The sequence below is a fragment of the Aspergillus multicolor genome (genome assembly GCF_047715735.1).
Source record: "Aspergillus multicolor strain CBS 133.54 unplaced genomic scaffold BDW74scaffold_3, whole genome shotgun sequence".
NCBI classification, from domain to species: Eukaryota; Fungi; Ascomycota; class Eurotiomycetes; order Eurotiales; family Aspergillaceae; genus Aspergillus; species Aspergillus multicolor.
Window position 1 is genome coordinate 113,076 of NW_027395954.1, and position 15,985 is coordinate 129,060.

Sequence of the window (15,985 nt, forward strand, 5' to 3'; positions counted from 1 at the left end):
ATTATCCAAACCCTATACTATACGCTATGCCCTGACCGCACCTAGAAAATATCGTGTCATATAAGATGGCCCTCACCTAACAGGCAGGTCAGAGTGTGTAATCCTTCTTGCGATTGTGGAAAACTTGGCCGATTGTTTTTTGTCACTTCATACTCTACCTAGGTAGGTACCAGTAATCAACATCTACGTATAGACGCTAATCCTGGTTAGGCCTAGTGCCTTAGTCTATCTTAGCCTTCCGGGGAACTCTCAAGTCCCTGCGGTGTCCTCTCTATCTCTCCGCCAGTGTTCTGCCCCTACTCCAGCCTCTGCTTGCCGCAATCACTGCGCCGACTTTTAGGGCGCTCCTCGATTTGCACAGACCGGGTGCGACGTGGAAACAATTCGACGTCTTGCTCCGGCAACCCTACGCTCCGCGTCGCGAACTTCGACTTCCGTAACCATCCACACATGGCATCTACCCCCTGAAACCGAGACAATCGAGCTTCGAACACCGTTTCCACGATAAGCATGACGTGATGACTATCTTCTCCATCGTTGCGCTCATCATCGCCGCGTTGTCCGTTGGCTCCGCGGCGTCGAATTACCACGAGAACCTCCTCCTTCAACCGCTCCCGCCTTCCTCCTTACTCGCCTCCTTCAACTTCAAAAGCAATACGACACAAACCTCGTTCGAGCAACAACACTTCCAATACTTTCCCCGCGCGCTTGGGCAGATCCTTCAGCACGCAAATACCCGCGAACTTCACCTCCGCTTTACGACCGGGCGATGGGACTCTGAGAGCTGGGGCTCGCGTCCTTGGGACGGGGCGAAGGAGGGTGGCACCGGCGTCGAGTTGTGGGCGTGGATTGAGGCGGCTGATGATGAGACGTATGTGCTTGTTATTATACTGCTGCGGTCTAGTACTGACGCTTGTCTCTAGCGCTTTCTCGAAGTGGATTACCTTGACGCAATCATTATCGGGACTTTTCTGTGCCTCGTTGAACTTCATCGACTCGACGAGAACCACACGGCCCGTCGCGTCATTCGAACCCACCGGCGACCATATTGCGTCCGAGAACCTCCATTTGCTCCACGGAACACTTCCCGGGGAGGTTGTGTGTACAGAAAACTTGACCCCGTTCCTTAAGCTCCTGCCATGTAAGGGCAAGGCCGGAGTGGCCAGCCTGCTCGATGGACATAAGCTGTTTGATGCCGCTTGGCAGAGTATGGCGATTGATGTGCGCCCGGTCTGTCCGTCGGAGGGGGAATGCTTGGTGCAAGTTGACCAGACTGTGGACATTGTTATGGACATTGAGCGGTCGAAACGTCCGAGGGGTCAGTATTTCACCCTCTCTTTGCGACAACCCGACTAATAGTTTACAGGCAACCCTATCCCCCGACCTGTTCCCAATGACAAGCTCGAATGTGATACCTCGAAGCCGTACCATGCAAGGGACACTTGCTACCCACTAGAGAAGACCGCCGGGAAAAGCTGGAGCATTTCCGAACTCTTCGGACGTACTATTAGCGGGTCATGTCCTCTGGCAGAGGGCCAGGAGGAAACCGTCTGTCTACGTACTCCGTCTTTACAGGAAGTGCGATCTTCCCCGGATTCCGTAGAGGTCAAGGTTTTTGATCAGTTCACTCGCTGCTACACCCTGCCGTCATTTGAGTCGTTTGACCTTGATGTGCCAGAACAAGCTAGCGCCGTCGTCGACACTGACGTCCCATTCGGAGAGCCTGTTCTTCACGCTGAGCGGACCATCGTTGGTCACGGGCAGGAGCGGGGTGGAATGCGCATTATGTTCGACAACCCCTCAAACCAGAAGGCTGTCGACTTTATCTACTTCGAAACCCTCCCCTGGTTCCTACGACCCTACATCCATACACTTCAGGCCACTATTACCGGCCGTGACGGGGTTCGCCGACAGGCCCCCGTCTCCGAGTTTATCAAGGAGACCTTTTACCGTCCAGGTGTTGACCGCGAGCGCGGTACCCAGCTAGAGCTTGCTCTGTCCGTCCCTCCGGCGTCGACCGTAACGCTCACCTACGACTTTGAGAAAGCCATCCTGCGTTATACTGAGTACCCACCTGACGCCAACAGAGGCTTCAATGTCGCGCCGGCCGTCATCAAGATTGCTGCAGCAAAACCAATCTACATCCGCACAACCAGCCTTCTTCTTCAGCTCCCGACTCCCGACTTTAGCATGCCGTACAACGTCATCATCCTCACTAGTACGGTGATTGCGCTCGCCTTCGGCAGCATCTTCAACCTCCTCGTCCGCCGCTTCGTCACTACCGAAGAAGCAGCTGCCCTTCGAGCACAGACACTCAAGGGCCGCTTGGGTGGAAAGATAGTCGCGCTGCGCGACCGGATACGTGGGAAGACCTCCAAGGTGGAGTAGAGCAAATATTATGGAATGTAAACATAGTCTCATTATTCATTGAACATATTAAAACCCATTAGGCTCATTAACTTCATGATTCAACTTTCAGCGGGTATCAGACCTCTAGTGCTCAGCCGACTTGCTACACCACGAACCACCGTTAGTACATCGCCCAACAACGTCCTGAATCGCGAGGAAATCACTCACCCAGTAATCATCTCCTTCGCCGCATTCCAACCCGGCAGCGTCTCGCCACCACCCGGCTTGCGGTTCATAAAGCTGGTATCCTCCTTGTCGCCTTCTAGCGGCTCCTGTCCCGACGAGGCCATCGCGCGGGTGTGGTACTTGCCGCTCGCGGCATCCTTTTGCTGCGCCAGGCTGTGGAAGCCGTAGATTGTGTCGGCTGGGGCGTCAATCTACAGTCACAGAAAGAGAAGTTAGAGATGCGTTAATGCAATAAGGTGGGACGCGAAAGACGTACGTAGGCGTGCCCGATACCCTCGTTTCCACCCTGGGTGGCTTCAGGCCGGTTTGTGGTTTTGGATTCAGTGGACATTGTGATAGTGTTCGTTTGATTGATTTAGACTTCGATGAGTGGGTAAACAATTCTAGTCTTGTAGATGGATAAGTGCTTGGTTGTGTTCTCTGTAGAGCGGAAAAGGCAGCCATTTATGGATGAGATAGAACGGACCGATGATGTCGTTGATGCGATGATGTCATGGGCTCAGGTACCAGTACCACTTTCCTTGGCAACCATCATTGTTTTATGAAACGCATTACTCCGTACTTATCTTTATGATTAACTCAACCAAGGCAGACATAGATCTGGGTCGTTTAGCATTTTGCCGTGGCTGCCATGCCTCAATGCTTCATTGTCTCAAATTTGACTATATTGCGCCATACTCACCCCAGACCCCATACTTCGCTGGGGCTTCTGGCGAGTCAGCTAGTCACGTCAGGCCCCTAGATAGAGCAGATCCTCTTTTGAAATTACGGAGCAGTCAATGCAAGCTTATGCCTGTTGATTTACAACACTGCATCATGGATCCAAGAACCAATGGCCCTGGCGGTGGCGTTTTCGACAACGAGCTACGAAAAACACCCCTGAGGAACAGGCATCCAGGTCCAGGCATTGACTAGAGCATATGAATATTCGACCATTAGTCCCGCTATAAGTCTCTCCATTTCGTGCATTGTAAGTTCTGAAGAGAATTTGGCTATGCTCGTCGCTACGCGGGTACTACCAGCCATAAGCTCTGCGGGCACGGCCAGCAGTTGGGATGAGCCAAAGATGGAGAAGGTATCTTCAGGGAATCCTTGACCGCGGAGATAACAAGTTTACTTGAAGGGCAACGGGCATCTAGGAACAGACGAGGGGAAATCACTCTCTTGAGGAACTTTGCTATATCAGCCGGTCATGGTTCTCGACCTGCTCCTTTTCATATTTTGGCCGGTTAATAAACCGATGAGGTATGAGATTCTACTAAGAACTGCCTCAAGGGCCTTACTTTATTCTGGGACCCTTGTGGTCTCAGCCCGGGTGATTTTGTTTTGCACCTGCTGTCAGACTCGTTTGTGATTTGGTATGCCTTGGAGAGAGTTCATAATCACGAGCTTGCAAACCCTCCGCTAGCAGACCTTTACTTCACTTCGGGTGTGTATTAGTGGCCTGGCCTAATCCCTCCCGCTGCCCGGTGTATATTCAAGAAGAGCGGTGTATTTTATGATCCTCCGGTAAGAGTGTCTATGATGAAGAAACCCATAAAGCTAATATAAGGGTCAATCGATGCAGCCGCTGGATTGATCAGGGGCACAATCTGTGCATAAACTACAGTCAAAACAAGACATAAATACCCTCCTCCCACAATTCGGGGCACCATCAGAGCTCTCTAATCCAGATCATCGGGCTGCGAGCTCTAACCCCAGAAGAAATGCGCTACGTCTGGTCTCTGCCTCTGCTCCTGGCGGCTTCGATCTTGCCCGCCCTGGCCTTGCCCTCGCCCTCGCCTCGAATCTCCGTTCTTACCAGGGACGAAGACAATAACCCGAAGTCCCCCTCGAGCGAGGCACACATAAACTTAGCCAGGATCAAGGTCCCGCTCGGGCTTTTCGGCCCGGGCGTAGAGATCCGGCGTAAGTATGCCCTTACCTTCGCCTCCGCCAGACGGTATCTTTTATCACCAATTCTAACTCGATCCACCGGCACCCCATACCTAGGGTTCTCCCACCGCTAATCCACACGTGCTAGAAACGGGCTGCTGCAAGCCTGGCGAGTACTGCTGTACGGCGGCGGGGTGTGCGTGGTGTTGTCAGGACGGCATCACCGTGGTACCGTACGCTTGCGACAGGGACCTTTTCGGCTGGGAGGGCACTTGCAGGCGAATTTCTCCTTTTCGGTAGGCTCGGGATGTCATAGCCATTGCATCGTGGTATAATTCGCTACGCCCAGTCACTGAGCCTGGGGTAGCTGAGAAGCTAGCTGTAGCTTAGGTTAGAATGGTACTATATATTATGCTAACAATAAGGGATGATACCTTGGGCAGGTGCCATTCATGCCAGTCGTCCCTGTTTTTCACCTTTCATGACCGAGGAGACGTGGAGCGGTTGGAGGCAAGATGCCTTTGAGGCCTATATCACCCGGAGATGCTTCCAAGGTATCGCTGCGCACCTGCTACCAACACTGGCTTCTATTCGCAGTTTACTTCAAGTCCAAAGAGAATTTGAGCGTACTTCATACTACGCAGGGACCGGCCAACGAGATTACCAGGACCACGGGACAAGTGGTAGTCAGCCCACCTATCATGGCATGGGCAGGCCACTACTTCCAGCAGTATATCTCATTAAAGCATCATCGACCTCGGAGATATGGGATTAACTTCACAAGAATTGCAGACCACCAACCGAAGAGTCTAACTAGGGCGGGGGTACAATGTCATAAAGTATCATTCTTTCCCCTCTGCTATCTTCCCTCCCAAGCTCCCCTTTCCCCTTAAGCCGAGCTACCACACTTGCATCGACAATGCGTCTCACCTGGCTTCTTGCTCTGGCATTGTCTGTCCCGTTTGTTCTAGCCTCGCCCTCGGGCTCGGCGGCACCTCACCTCACCATCCTGACTGGCGGTGGTGGAGATGACAAGCCACCACCCAAAGATGGCGCCTGTCTTCGCTCGTGCTTTAATGATAAACCGGAGTGTCCTAAGGGCATGGTACGCTAAGCTCCTAGCGCATTAGCCATTTCGAGCATATTTACTAACGTGCCGTTTGATTGCAACAGGAAGCACTGAAGTTGGTACGTTGCGCGTCTAAAATCGGGAACCCTATCTACTACCTCTGCCCTTCCAACCTACACTGTCGCATCTGCCACCGCAGATCCTGGTTAACCCTATCTCCCACTACAGTCTGGCAATTGCTGGACATGCTGCTTGCGCAAGGACCCAGACAAAGATAAGGACCCAAACAAGGACAAGGACAACGAGATGGACATGGATATGGACAAGGCCAGGGCCAAGACCGAGACCGATGAACATCCTGCGAATCGTACGTATTACCAAACTAAGACCAACCTGCTACTGCTCCGGTGCCTGCTATCTTGCACTCATCGCATCGCATCGCAAGCTAACATGCCCGCCATCTCCACTTCATAGAGCCCGGATGCCGCAAGCTCGGCGAATACTGCTGCACGGCGCAGAACTGCGCGTGGTGCTGCAACCCCCCGGACCTCGTATCTAGGCCCTTTTGCGGTGTTAACTGGCCGTGGGAGTGGGAAGGCTATTGCCGGGGACCTGGGTTTGATGCTTCGGACGACCTCTAGGTGCTTTTCTGCCCTAGCCCCTCAGGCTTCTGCTTGGTGCTTTCCGTGGCTGGTGAGAGGTTATAAGGAACCTTTGGTTGGACTGACGTATAGGGTTGAGACTGACGGGCTGAAATATGGAAGTGACATGGTTTTGCTTGGTCTGTCTATTCTATCTAGCATCTACTCTCCTGAGAGGGCTCTTAACGTACACATACTTAGCACTCAGGGTCTACGCGTGGGAATGGCGTGGAGTTGGTTAGTCAGCGCTGTCTCGTAGAGTCCAAAAATGCTGCGGAGATGTAGATGTTGGGTTCTACAGGACCTTCACCTACTCATAGGGCTATGTGTTAATAACCGGTCGATCTTTATACTTGGAACTACGATAGCCAGCTTCTCGACAAGAACCACGGCCCATGGCATGCTAAGGTATCAGACCACCAAGCACAGCCTTTAAAGCCTAGAGCAAAGTCTTTCCCTATAAGTACTGTGCTCTTTCTCTTTCCCCTGTAAACTCCGGGCATTCCAAAGACCTACCTTCACAATGCGTCCCACTTGGCTCTTTGCCCTTGCAGCTTCTGTCCCGCTGGCCTTTGCCTCGCATGAGCCCTCTGGTCTTAACAGACGCGGATATGACAAGCCACGCAAAGACGGCGGGTGTCTACGCTCGTGCTTCAATGACAAGCCTGAATGTCCTCATGGCATGGTATGAGCTCCAGCGCCCCTTGACATCCGCGGTGGTTTAATCACTTACTAACACGCGAGTCTGGCATAACAGAATCCACAGCAAATAGTACGTTACCTTCTGCCTTATGATGTCCCGCTTTTAGCGACTTCCGATTATGTAGCCTAGGGTAGCTGACCCTCTTAACTTCAAATGGCAGGGCGATTGCTGGACCTGCTGCCTGCACAAGGACCCAGATAAGGGCAGGCCTCCTCCGCACAACTCGAGTGCCCCCGGTGCCCCCGGGCCTGACGAGCGTACGTATCTGCATCTGCATTCGCATCCGCATCCGCATCCCCACCTGCATTTGCATCTCCATCTGCCAATCCCCTCCACCCCATGTGCCCGGGCCTCTCTCCCATGCCCCTTCACAGTCGGTCTAGCCACGTCAACCCTTCCCTTCCCTTCCCAATCCATTCCGTCCCCGGTCACCCTGCGCCCAAGATTGCTATGCTAACGCGTCCTCTAAACCCGCTCAGAGCCCGGCTGCATTGCGCACCACGCCTACTGCTGTACGGCAACTGGCTTTGCCTGGTGCTGCGACCACGACAAGGGCATAGCTGCCTATGGTTGTACTGTCAACTGGCCGTGGGAATGGGAGGGTACTTGCCAGCAGTACCATCCGTGGGGTGATCTGTAGGGTACGGATACAGAATGGAGTGCACAGGGAAGGTACCATGAACTGTGGATGGAGTTGGGGGTGGGCACTGACATTCGGCAGTGGCATTGCGGTTTACGGATTCATATGTGCCCTAGGTAGGTAGGTAGGTAGTTCTGGGGTAGGCTAGCACCCTACCGTACCCATGCCGCCTCGAAATCATGATATTGTAAGAGCAGCGCATACTAGCTTTTCTCTTGTTATACCGTAAGTGTTTATGACACCTACCCACTCTACCATGGGGTAGGGCTGCTAGGGGTCCTAGCCCTAACCAGCTGCAACGGAAGCATGTACATCAGCATAACAAGAGCAACGAATAAGCAGGCAGAGATGGCAAAAATGATTACCATTCCATTGGCAGCCTATCGCTTGCAGGAGACTGCCGGGGTGCGCAACAAATTGCAGTCGTCCAATGCCATATGTTAGAACATCAATCTCATAGTAAACCTTTGTTACAGGTCATTAGATAGGTTTAAGATCTAGGCGCTTGTTCTATCAGTTCTTGAACTGTCTAAGGAAGATGCGGTCTCATTGCGCTGCATTGAGGAGATGCGGGCTCAACGTCCTAGTTGCTTGCTTAGCTGGAAGTAATCCGTTAGGTACCATATAGTCTACCTTGTTTCGTTCAGTCGATCGCTGTTTCTCTGCTGTGTCTCGGTCGTTTTTATTACTTGCTATGGAATCCAAAACAGCTTGAGTGTAGCATAAGTGGCTTGCTCTTTTCTTTGTCTTGGTCTTACTTCATCTTTGTCTATTGCCCTAATTCATTCACCTTGTTTCAGGCCTACCCCCATCCCCATTCAAACACTCTATATTTACACTTGATGCTATGGCAGAGTAGCATAAACTATATAGATAGGCTACATCGGCCTTAGGCCGGCTGATTTACCAGCTTTATCATCCTCATATATCTTCTCATCTTCACTCAGCACTTACATGCTTTCAGGTCCAAATCAATCTCGCCTGTTACACCCTACTTCTCTTTACAGCATCCCAACTCATCATCAACAACCAGACCAAAATGCCAACACCAACCCCCTTGACCCGCGCCCTCACAAGCGCCCTCGCATCATTATACCCACTCCTATCCCGCCCGCACAACCAAGTGCTCCTCCAAATCTACACCTGGACAGTGCACAACCAGTCCCACAAGCCCCCTCACCACTGGACAATCGTATTGATACCCCTAACATCCCTCGAAAACCCAAACACCCCCTGGAAACTATACCACATCTTCACAACCCAATGCAACGGATACGAACTACTCGAAGAGACTACCGCGCTCTACGACGCCTCATTCCTGGGTCCAGAATTATATTCAAGGCACGAAGTTTGTCTACTCGAGATGGGGAACGTGGTCAAGTTTGATATCGTGCTGAAGATGTTGCTCAAGAATGGGAGGATCCGCTGGGTGGAGCTTTTGGCTGAGTATCTTGTCCTTGAGCGGTGGATTAGTGAGAAGCAGGCGAGAGCGCTGAAGAGAGGGGTAAGGAGGGGACGGTGGGAGCCGGGGTATAGGGAAAGGAGGGAACGGAGGAGGGCTAGGGAGGCTGGGGTGCAGGTTGTGTCGGAGTGATTTTGTTGCGTTTGAAGTGATTATGGATAGAGTGTATATGTCTTGTCGAAATCAGAGCAAGGAAGCCATTCAGTGCATCACATCATAACGATAACATTGGGTATCCAGTTCTGGACCTGAGCGTATAGAAGAGCAAAACGTATATATGCATAGCAGTGCAAGCGTATCACTTCTCGTCTCCCTCAACCTGGTCTGCCCACGTCCCACCTCCACCCGAGATAGGCGACAGCAGGTCCGGGGTCTTGATTGACGCCGGCACAGACGGCTTCTTCTCACCCCCAGGAAGCGAAGGGAACTCCTCCTCATTACTAATAACCGGAGTGGGCGGCGCAGCCTTTTCCTGTGACGGCTCAGCTCTCTCCCCCCGATGCCCACCACGTCCACGACCCCCACGACCCCTCCCACGCCCACGACCACGATATCCATACTCAGACCCATGCTGAGAATCCTCCTCCACCTCCTCACTCCCCTGAGACTGCGACTGTGAGTGATACTCCTCTGCACCCCTTCTCGTATACCCCGAAACACCCCCATGCATGCCACGCCTATATCCTCCCCGTCCACCCCGTCCACTCTGCTCCTCCGGCTTATCAGCGTCCCACTCGCGCCCATTCATAGCCTCCATCTTCCGTAGCCTGTTACGCTCACGCTCGCTATCCATGACCTTGCGGTTCGCGCGCTCTTCGCGCCGCTTCTTCTCGGCGACCTTTTCGCGCTCCATGAACGAGGCCTGGTCTGCTTCGGCGCGGGCGTGTGCGGCCGCAACTTTGGCGGATTTCTCGCGCGCGGCGGCGATGCGTCGGGAGAGTTCTTCTTCTGTGAGTTTTGGCTGGGTGGTGTCAGTTATACTTTCGTTCCGTATCTAAAGCCCTTTGGAGTATGGGGAGCATACCTTCTTCACGCCGCCAGTCGCGCTCCGATCCCCGCGAACGGCTGGTACGCGGGGGGCTTCTGGCGCGGCGGTATCTTCTTGAGTTTGAGCCCGGGAAACCTCCTCTCCCGTCTCAGTTGTCTCGGATGTATCAACCGTCTTCTCTTCCGCCTTGGTTTCACGCTGAGGCTGCGCTTCGCTTTCAACGCCCGTCTCGCCAGGGTCATTCAGCGCCCAGTTCGGCCGTCTCGGTCCAGAGCCTAGTCCCGATCCCGACTCGCGAGGACCAGATTCGCGCGCACCCCGGCCGCGCCCACCCCTCCCCCGTCCTCTCCCCCGTCTCTCCCCACCTCGCGACCGCGGCGCAGTGTCGCTGTGAACCGGTGGTGAGGTCGCTTGACGGTCGCGGTCGGCGGTGTCCTTCTCGCTCGCTACCTGCTGACTCTGACTCTGACTCTGACTCTCCGGCTCCGGCTCCAGCTGCGGCTGAAGTTGAGGCTCGGGCTCAATAATCGTTTGCTGCTCCTTCGCGGGGACAGGGATGATCTCATCGTCGAAGAGGTCGTCGGCGCCGCGCGTCTGCGCGAATTCGTCAAGGGCGGGGATGTCTGCCATTCTTTCGCTAATAATTTGTCCTTCGTATTCTGTTGACTAGTATATAGTATAGGTAAGTATATAGATGGTTCGTCGAGTGCTGTTCCTGTCGCGGGTGTCTGCGTCGACTCCGCGTGTTCGCGGCGCGGGGCGGGCGACGGGGCCAATGAGGGCGGTCTGGCGATGGAGGTGGCTGGGATGGTTGGGTCAACGAGGGCTTGCTGCGTTTGTTCTTCCACGTTTACCACCATCAACCATTCTCCGTCTACAAGGGTCGTCTGCGACGATATCTCCTCAAACTTGTGTAAGCACGTAGCTGGGTATCATGTGTTAAATCAATAACTGAGACGTCCTATTTGGCAGATATATGCAGCTACGTTTTTGCTATATACAGTCTAGACGCACTCCCACGCATTCTCATCGGTATAGTTACCCGGTCCCACGTACACATTCCTACGGGGATACCGGCAGTGCTTGCGGTAGTACTCGATCTCCGACCCAACGCCATCTGCGAACTTCGCTCCCCGGATCGTCTCCGGAGGCACACCCTCCTCCACCCATCTCACCATCGCCATGAGCACATTATCATCAGGATCAGTGCTATACTCTGACTCCGCCCGATTTCCAATGCCATACGCCCCCTCGCCACTCTGGCAGTGCGCCATCCCGCTGATCTGGAAGAAGCGATAGAACTCATCCAGCTGACTCGACGTGGCGCCCATGGTCTCCAGAAGACGGTGGTAGTAGAGCTTCGAATCGTCCGAGCTTATCAGCTGATCCTGAAGACCGTGGTAGGTGAGCAACTTGCTGCCTGCGTCGCGGAGCGGCGAGAGATCTGCGTTCCAGGTCTGGATGTTGTACGGGTTCTGGCGGAGGGCGGCCTCGGCGTCCTTGACGGTCCACTTTGTCGCGTTCCAGTTGGGGTCGCTGTAAACGACGTAGCGCCACCAGTCTTTGCTGTATTGGAAGGGCTGGCCGTTGTACATGGCTGGTGCGGCGTATTGCTCGCCGCCCGGTTGCATGCGTGGGTAGACGAGAGTGCCGTTGGAGCTGAGCAGTGGTGCGTAGATTTCGTGCACTGTGTTGACCTGGGCTGCTGTAAGGCAGGAATCTGGGGTCTCGCTTGTGCTGCACAGGAGGGTTGTAGCGTTTGGATGGCAGAGGTCGGTGTCCTCGATGATTCCGTCTTCCGCTCCGTCTAAGCCGTCGCATTGTCGGAGGACCTCTTCGTGGACCAGGTCCCATTCGTCTAGCGACAGATATGTAGCGGATCCAACAGGCCCTGTGATGGGGTAAAAGTGCGCACTCCAGGACAGCAACCCCACGAAGTTGATAGCCGGCGCACCTGCGACAATGCCGTCGAGCTCACCGGGGAAGTCCTGTGCAAGCTTAAACCCTTGCCGTCCTCCTGTTGAGCAGCCGAGGTAGTACGACTTGTCATAGCCATCGTCGTAGAAGAGATTTGTGAGTTGTTTCCCAACGACAATTCCCGTGTGAACAGATCGATAGACAAAGTCCTCCAGCACCTCGGGTGCCTTGTAAAATGGTTCTCCGGATGTTCCGTTGTGGCCGTTATTCGCGCCGACGGTCGCGAACCCCAGGCCGGAGGTATAGGAAAGGTCGGAGTATTGGATGCCTACAGAAGTCAGTACACGAAGCGACTCTCAAGACAGGCCAACTTACAGCCACCGAGTCCTCCATTGCCAGTGCTGATGAAGCGACCAGCATAGTCCCGCGGAAACCACGCCTCAAGTGTGATCTCGCTTGCATTGGATGTCGTAACAGCCATCGCAACTCGGCATACATCCGATGTAACCTCGACAGATTGATCGCAAGTCGCAACATTGTCCAACGTCAGGTTCGTGTTGCCAGGAACATAGCTGACAATGTTCACCTTGACGTTCGGGATATCGACTTCGTCTGCAAAGTTCTCACATCTCGTCTGGAATTGGTCCTGTGCGAGTACCGCAGACTGAGCTACTGAGCCCAGGGTCAAAGCGGGCAACAGGTGGCGGAGAGGAGCCATCCTGAGTAAAGATTCGGGGACTCTGTAGGGAGCTTCGTCACAAGATTCGTAGATATCGGAAGAGCCGGACCAGAGGGATTGGTTCCAAAGGAGGAACGATCGGAGCTTTTATATCCCATGGTTCCTCCTCGGGAACGACCATGTCCAGTCCCAGGCACACCGGTATCATGATTCATGAATTGACGTGCATCATCGACCCCGCTCAATATTCGATACCAGTGATTTCGAAGCAATTATCCGAAAACGTACCGTCATAGAGTGGAGCAGTGCACAACCGGTGAGTGCTGTGCCGGGTGACGCGTGCGGCAAGGGATGAATCGCATAGCCGATGCAATTATTGGTACATGAGATAGCACGGGAATTCCGTTCCATGAGCTTAGTACCTAGGCATTGTCAGCGATCGGCGGTCTGCTTACGACCTGAACCGTGTTTGATGGCTAAACGGCGTAAAGCAGAGTTAGTGCGAGGCTATAGTATGGGGATTGGGGTAGAGCTGGGGATCGTCACCTTGGTTCTCCGCATATGTACTCCGCACTAATCTATCGGCGGAGAACGCACGGAGAATGCCTGACTCTGCAGCTGCCGGGCTTTGTTCGGAGGTCGGCAATTGCAAGGCATTTGTCCTGCCGGAAAAGCATGATGAAACACGTTGTAGGACGGAAAAGCACCTGGTGGCAGTCCTAAAAACAATTAGCGGCAGGTTCCAGGTGCGCAAAAAGCTGACGAAGGAGCAACAGGACACGCCGAGGCCCAGGCTCCGACCAGGATTACTCTGCCGATTCTCATTCCCGTCGAAGCCTTTGGCGTCGCGGACGGACCGCGTCCGATGACGCTAATGTTGACAGTTGACACTCTGCTGATCTTATTGGATCCGGATATACGGAGAACAAAGTGAAATGGATGATAAAATTGGATTCTGTGTAGCTCAGATTCACGTGTCCGAGAAATAGATTAGGTAGACGAGACCTGCTGTCTGCTAAAATGCAAAGCAATCAATGGGATTCTGCAAGGATAAGTAATTGCTGCCAGCAGGAAAAAGGCGAGTGAAAGCAAGAAGATCAATCGGTATAAGATGGCAAGCGCGCACAGCGTGCTGAATAGAGGGCATGCTGGGGTATCATATGCAATAACAATGAAAGTCAAACTTTTGCGTAAAACCAAACCTCCAGGGAATCTCATTCGGTGCATGACAGCTCGTGGGAACAACGTAGACCGTTTTCACACCTGTGATACCTGGGGTAAGGTGATCTCAATAGTATATAACGCAGGAAGATCCAGACCAGGGAAAGAATTATGAACAGTGCCAAGACGATTGCGATGCCGACAGAAAGCCCGATGTAAGGACCGGCCCATCTCAGCCATGTCCAACCATTTATGAGAAACTCCGGGACATATTCCATTGTGGTTTTGACAGCACTATTGATCCCATCAAAGGTCGTTTGCAGGTTTGCTGCCTTGGACATCGTCTGGTCCAGAATTGCGTTGGAAATTTGCAGGTTCTCTCGAAGTTCCTCTTGTGCTCGTGCCTGGGCTAATGTGACATTGTACTGGCGCTGTTGGACTTGGTCCAAATCATCGGCTCGTTGTTGGGAGTCCTCGAGCGATAACTCTATGCCTTGGAGACGCTTTCTAAATCAGATTCAAATCGTCACGAAACAGGTTACGCACTAGCCTTGGAGACGCTTGCTTCTTGCTCGTAGATCTGTACAATTCTTGCATAGAGCCATTCCTGGTGTCACATTAGAAACAGCAGGCTGGATCAGGTAAGGCGAGCTCACTATGGATACATCTATATCCCCCACGCTGTTCTTGAGCTTGGCCATATCGTCCCGGGTTTCAACCAGCTTCGACTGAAGAGACATCGCAAGTTCATCGTGCTTCTGGGTCATGGCAATTTGCTCGCTTCTCGAAAGTGATTCTTCGTATATATATTGTAGCATGTGTTGTAGGCGCATGGTTGAGTTTTGAGTGTTTTCAATGTCCTATTCTCGCATCAGACGCATGCCGGCTAAAAGCTAAGGAGTCTGGACTAACCTCTTCGAGAGTTGAGTGCTTAAGATGAAGGCGCTCCAGTGCTGAAGATATTCTCTCAAGCATTGGACTGAGCGCAAGTTCAAGCTTATGAGTCACCGTAGCTATCAGCGACGATGTCGACTCCTCCAGACTCCGCAAGGTGTCTTTTCTAAGGAGCTCAACTGCTTCAGCGAAAGCCTTACTTTTGGCGGACTCCTCGGCAGCCATTCTCAGTGCTTCATGAAAGCCACTGCTCAACTTCGTGGAGCTCTGAAGTATGGAGTGGTATGTTTCCAGGATGTCTTCTTTGTCAATCTCAGCCCTCGACGCTTGGCATATAACCACCGCGTTCTGTTTGCTATTGCTGTAGGATGTCCACCACTGGGGCCGTGACTCGAGGTCCCTAAGACACGGCTCCAAGACTGCCTTCTGAATTTGGTCGTCGTCGTCGTCGTCGTCTGGTGCAATGACTTGCGTGGAGCGGCCCCAGAAACCTCTCTTTGTCGGCGGCGGGCCATTGATCGAACTGCAGGGTATCGGAACAGATCTTCCTGCCCCGCTGATCTCACATATTGCCAGTCTTGCTGCGTACAAAGATCGAACAAACTCAAGCGTTATGTACGCATCGGGATCGCCTGGGCCCTCCGGACCTCGGCCTATGGCCTGACAGGACGAGACTAGTTTCGTGGCTGCAAGCTTGTTGCACGATGAAGAGGAATTGAGATTCTCAAGCAAGTGAACGGCTTCAGTAAATATCTCATCACGATTTTTGGTGTTGGAATGAATGATTGAGACGAGATCGACGCCCTCACTCGGCTTGTGAACCTGGACTGGGACCACTAGGCTAGTCAGTAAGGTACCGAGTCTTGGGTCAAAGATAAACTCACCTCCCGATGCAAAACCAACACAGTTCACGACTGGGAAGACAAGGGTACATAAAAGGACAATACAAGCAGAGAGTCTAAAGAGGGAAACAGCTTGAGCCTTCATCTTAGTTTCGAAGGCTCAGTAGCGGGAAATGAGTATGGTATGATTTGAAGAGTATTAGTGTACGAAAGGAACAAGTAAAGTATCAAGTAATATAGTTTTAGGAGCGATGGTCAAAGCGATCAGTGGACTTAGGAAAGGAATGTAGAGAAAGGAAGATGAAAGAGTTCAGTGCGTTGATGATGGTAGAGAGATGAGCAAGAAATATAACGGAGAGAGATGGGAATCTGAAATGAGTTGTATTTGTTGAGCCACGATAACTCATGCTAGATAGCTAGGATCAAGTCCCTCAGTGCCTCCCCCGTAAACATATCATCAAGACCTTTTGACGTTATTTGCTCTGGCAATGGCAGTCTTCGATTACGGTCGAGTATAGG

The 15,985-nt window shown here is 52.8% G+C and overlaps 9 protein-coding genes across 9 annotated transcripts; 4 read left to right on the forward strand and 5 right to left on the reverse strand.

The window, feature by feature from the left end:
• The first annotated feature begins 299 nt into the window (after positions 1-299).
• gpi16 (GPI-anchor transamidase subunit GPI16) lies at positions 300-2,414 on the forward strand. The gene is made up of 3 exons (XM_073723172.1): positions 300-871; positions 924-1,318; positions 1,367-2,414. Exons 1-3 carry the CDS (start codon positions 519-521, stop codon positions 2,386-2,388), a joined length of 1,770 nt encoding a protein of 589 aa, XP_073587455.1. The 5' UTR covers positions 300-518; the 3' UTR covers positions 2,389-2,414.
• Positions 2,415-2,493: 79 nt separating this feature from the next.
• BDW74DRAFT_173962 (uncharacterized protein) lies at positions 2,494-2,926 on the reverse strand (the record flags this gene model as incomplete). The annotated part of the gene is made up of 3 exons (XM_073727912.1): positions 2,494-2,512; positions 2,578-2,786; positions 2,852-2,926. The coding sequence occupies 3 exons, from the start codon at positions 2,924-2,926 to the stop codon at positions 2,494-2,496; spliced, it is 303 nt and encodes a 100-aa protein (XP_073587456.1).
• Positions 2,927-5,389: 2,463 nt separating this feature from the next.
• On the forward strand, positions 5,390-6,180 carry BDW74DRAFT_173963 (uncharacterized protein; the record flags this gene model as incomplete). The annotated part of the gene is made up of 4 exons (XM_073727913.1): positions 5,390-5,575; positions 5,644-5,658; positions 5,768-5,906; positions 6,014-6,180. The coding sequence occupies 4 exons, from the start codon at positions 5,390-5,392 to the stop codon at positions 6,178-6,180; spliced, it is 507 nt and encodes a 168-aa protein (XP_073587457.1).
• A 497-nt stretch (positions 6,181-6,677) lies between these two features.
• On the forward strand, positions 6,678-7,980 carry BDW74DRAFT_145233 (uncharacterized protein). The gene is made up of 4 exons (XM_073723173.1): positions 6,678-6,865; positions 6,938-6,952; positions 7,044-7,140; positions 7,363-7,980. Exons 1-4 carry the CDS (start codon positions 6,704-6,706, stop codon positions 7,521-7,523), a joined length of 435 nt encoding a protein of 144 aa, XP_073587458.1. The 5' UTR covers positions 6,678-6,703; the 3' UTR covers positions 7,524-7,980.
• A 582-nt stretch (positions 7,981-8,562) lies between these two features.
• On the forward strand, positions 8,563-9,117 carry BDW74DRAFT_173964 (uncharacterized protein; the record flags this gene model as incomplete). The annotated part of the gene is made up of 1 exon (XM_073727914.1): positions 8,563-9,117. The coding sequence occupies one exon, from the start codon at positions 8,563-8,565 to the stop codon at positions 9,115-9,117; it is 555 nt and encodes a 184-aa protein (XP_073587459.1).
• Positions 9,118-9,283: 166 nt separating this feature from the next.
• On the reverse strand, positions 9,284-10,603 carry BDW74DRAFT_173965 (uncharacterized protein; the record flags this gene model as incomplete). The annotated part of the gene is made up of 2 exons (XM_073727915.1): positions 9,284-9,946; positions 10,010-10,603. 2 exons carry the CDS (start codon positions 10,601-10,603, stop codon positions 9,284-9,286), a joined length of 1,257 nt encoding a protein of 418 aa, XP_073587460.1.
• Positions 10,604-10,977: 374 nt separating this feature from the next.
• On the reverse strand, positions 10,978-12,608 carry faeB-2 (putative feruloyl esterase; the record flags this gene model as incomplete). Its single annotated transcript, XM_073727916.1, has 2 exons — positions 10,978-12,218; positions 12,266-12,608. 2 exons carry the CDS (start codon positions 12,606-12,608, stop codon positions 10,978-10,980), a joined length of 1,584 nt encoding a protein of 527 aa, XP_073587461.1.
• Positions 12,609-14,268: 1,660 nt separating this feature from the next.
• BDW74DRAFT_173967 (putative nuclear membrane fusion protein Kar5) lies at positions 14,269-15,611 on the reverse strand (the record flags this gene model as incomplete). The annotated part of the gene is made up of 4 exons (XM_073727917.1): positions 14,269-14,337; positions 14,387-14,590; positions 14,643-15,460; positions 15,509-15,611. The coding sequence occupies 4 exons, from the start codon at positions 15,609-15,611 to the stop codon at positions 14,269-14,271; spliced, it is 1,194 nt and encodes a 397-aa protein (XP_073587462.1).
• BDW74DRAFT_145242 (uncharacterized protein) lies at positions 15,482-15,893 on the reverse strand. Its single transcript, XM_073723174.1, has one exon. The coding sequence runs from the start codon at positions 15,871-15,873 to the stop codon at positions 15,709-15,711; it is 165 nt and encodes a 54-aa protein (XP_073587463.1). The 5' UTR covers positions 15,874-15,893; the 3' UTR covers positions 15,482-15,708.
• Between the last annotated feature and the right edge of the window lie 92 nt (positions 15,894-15,985).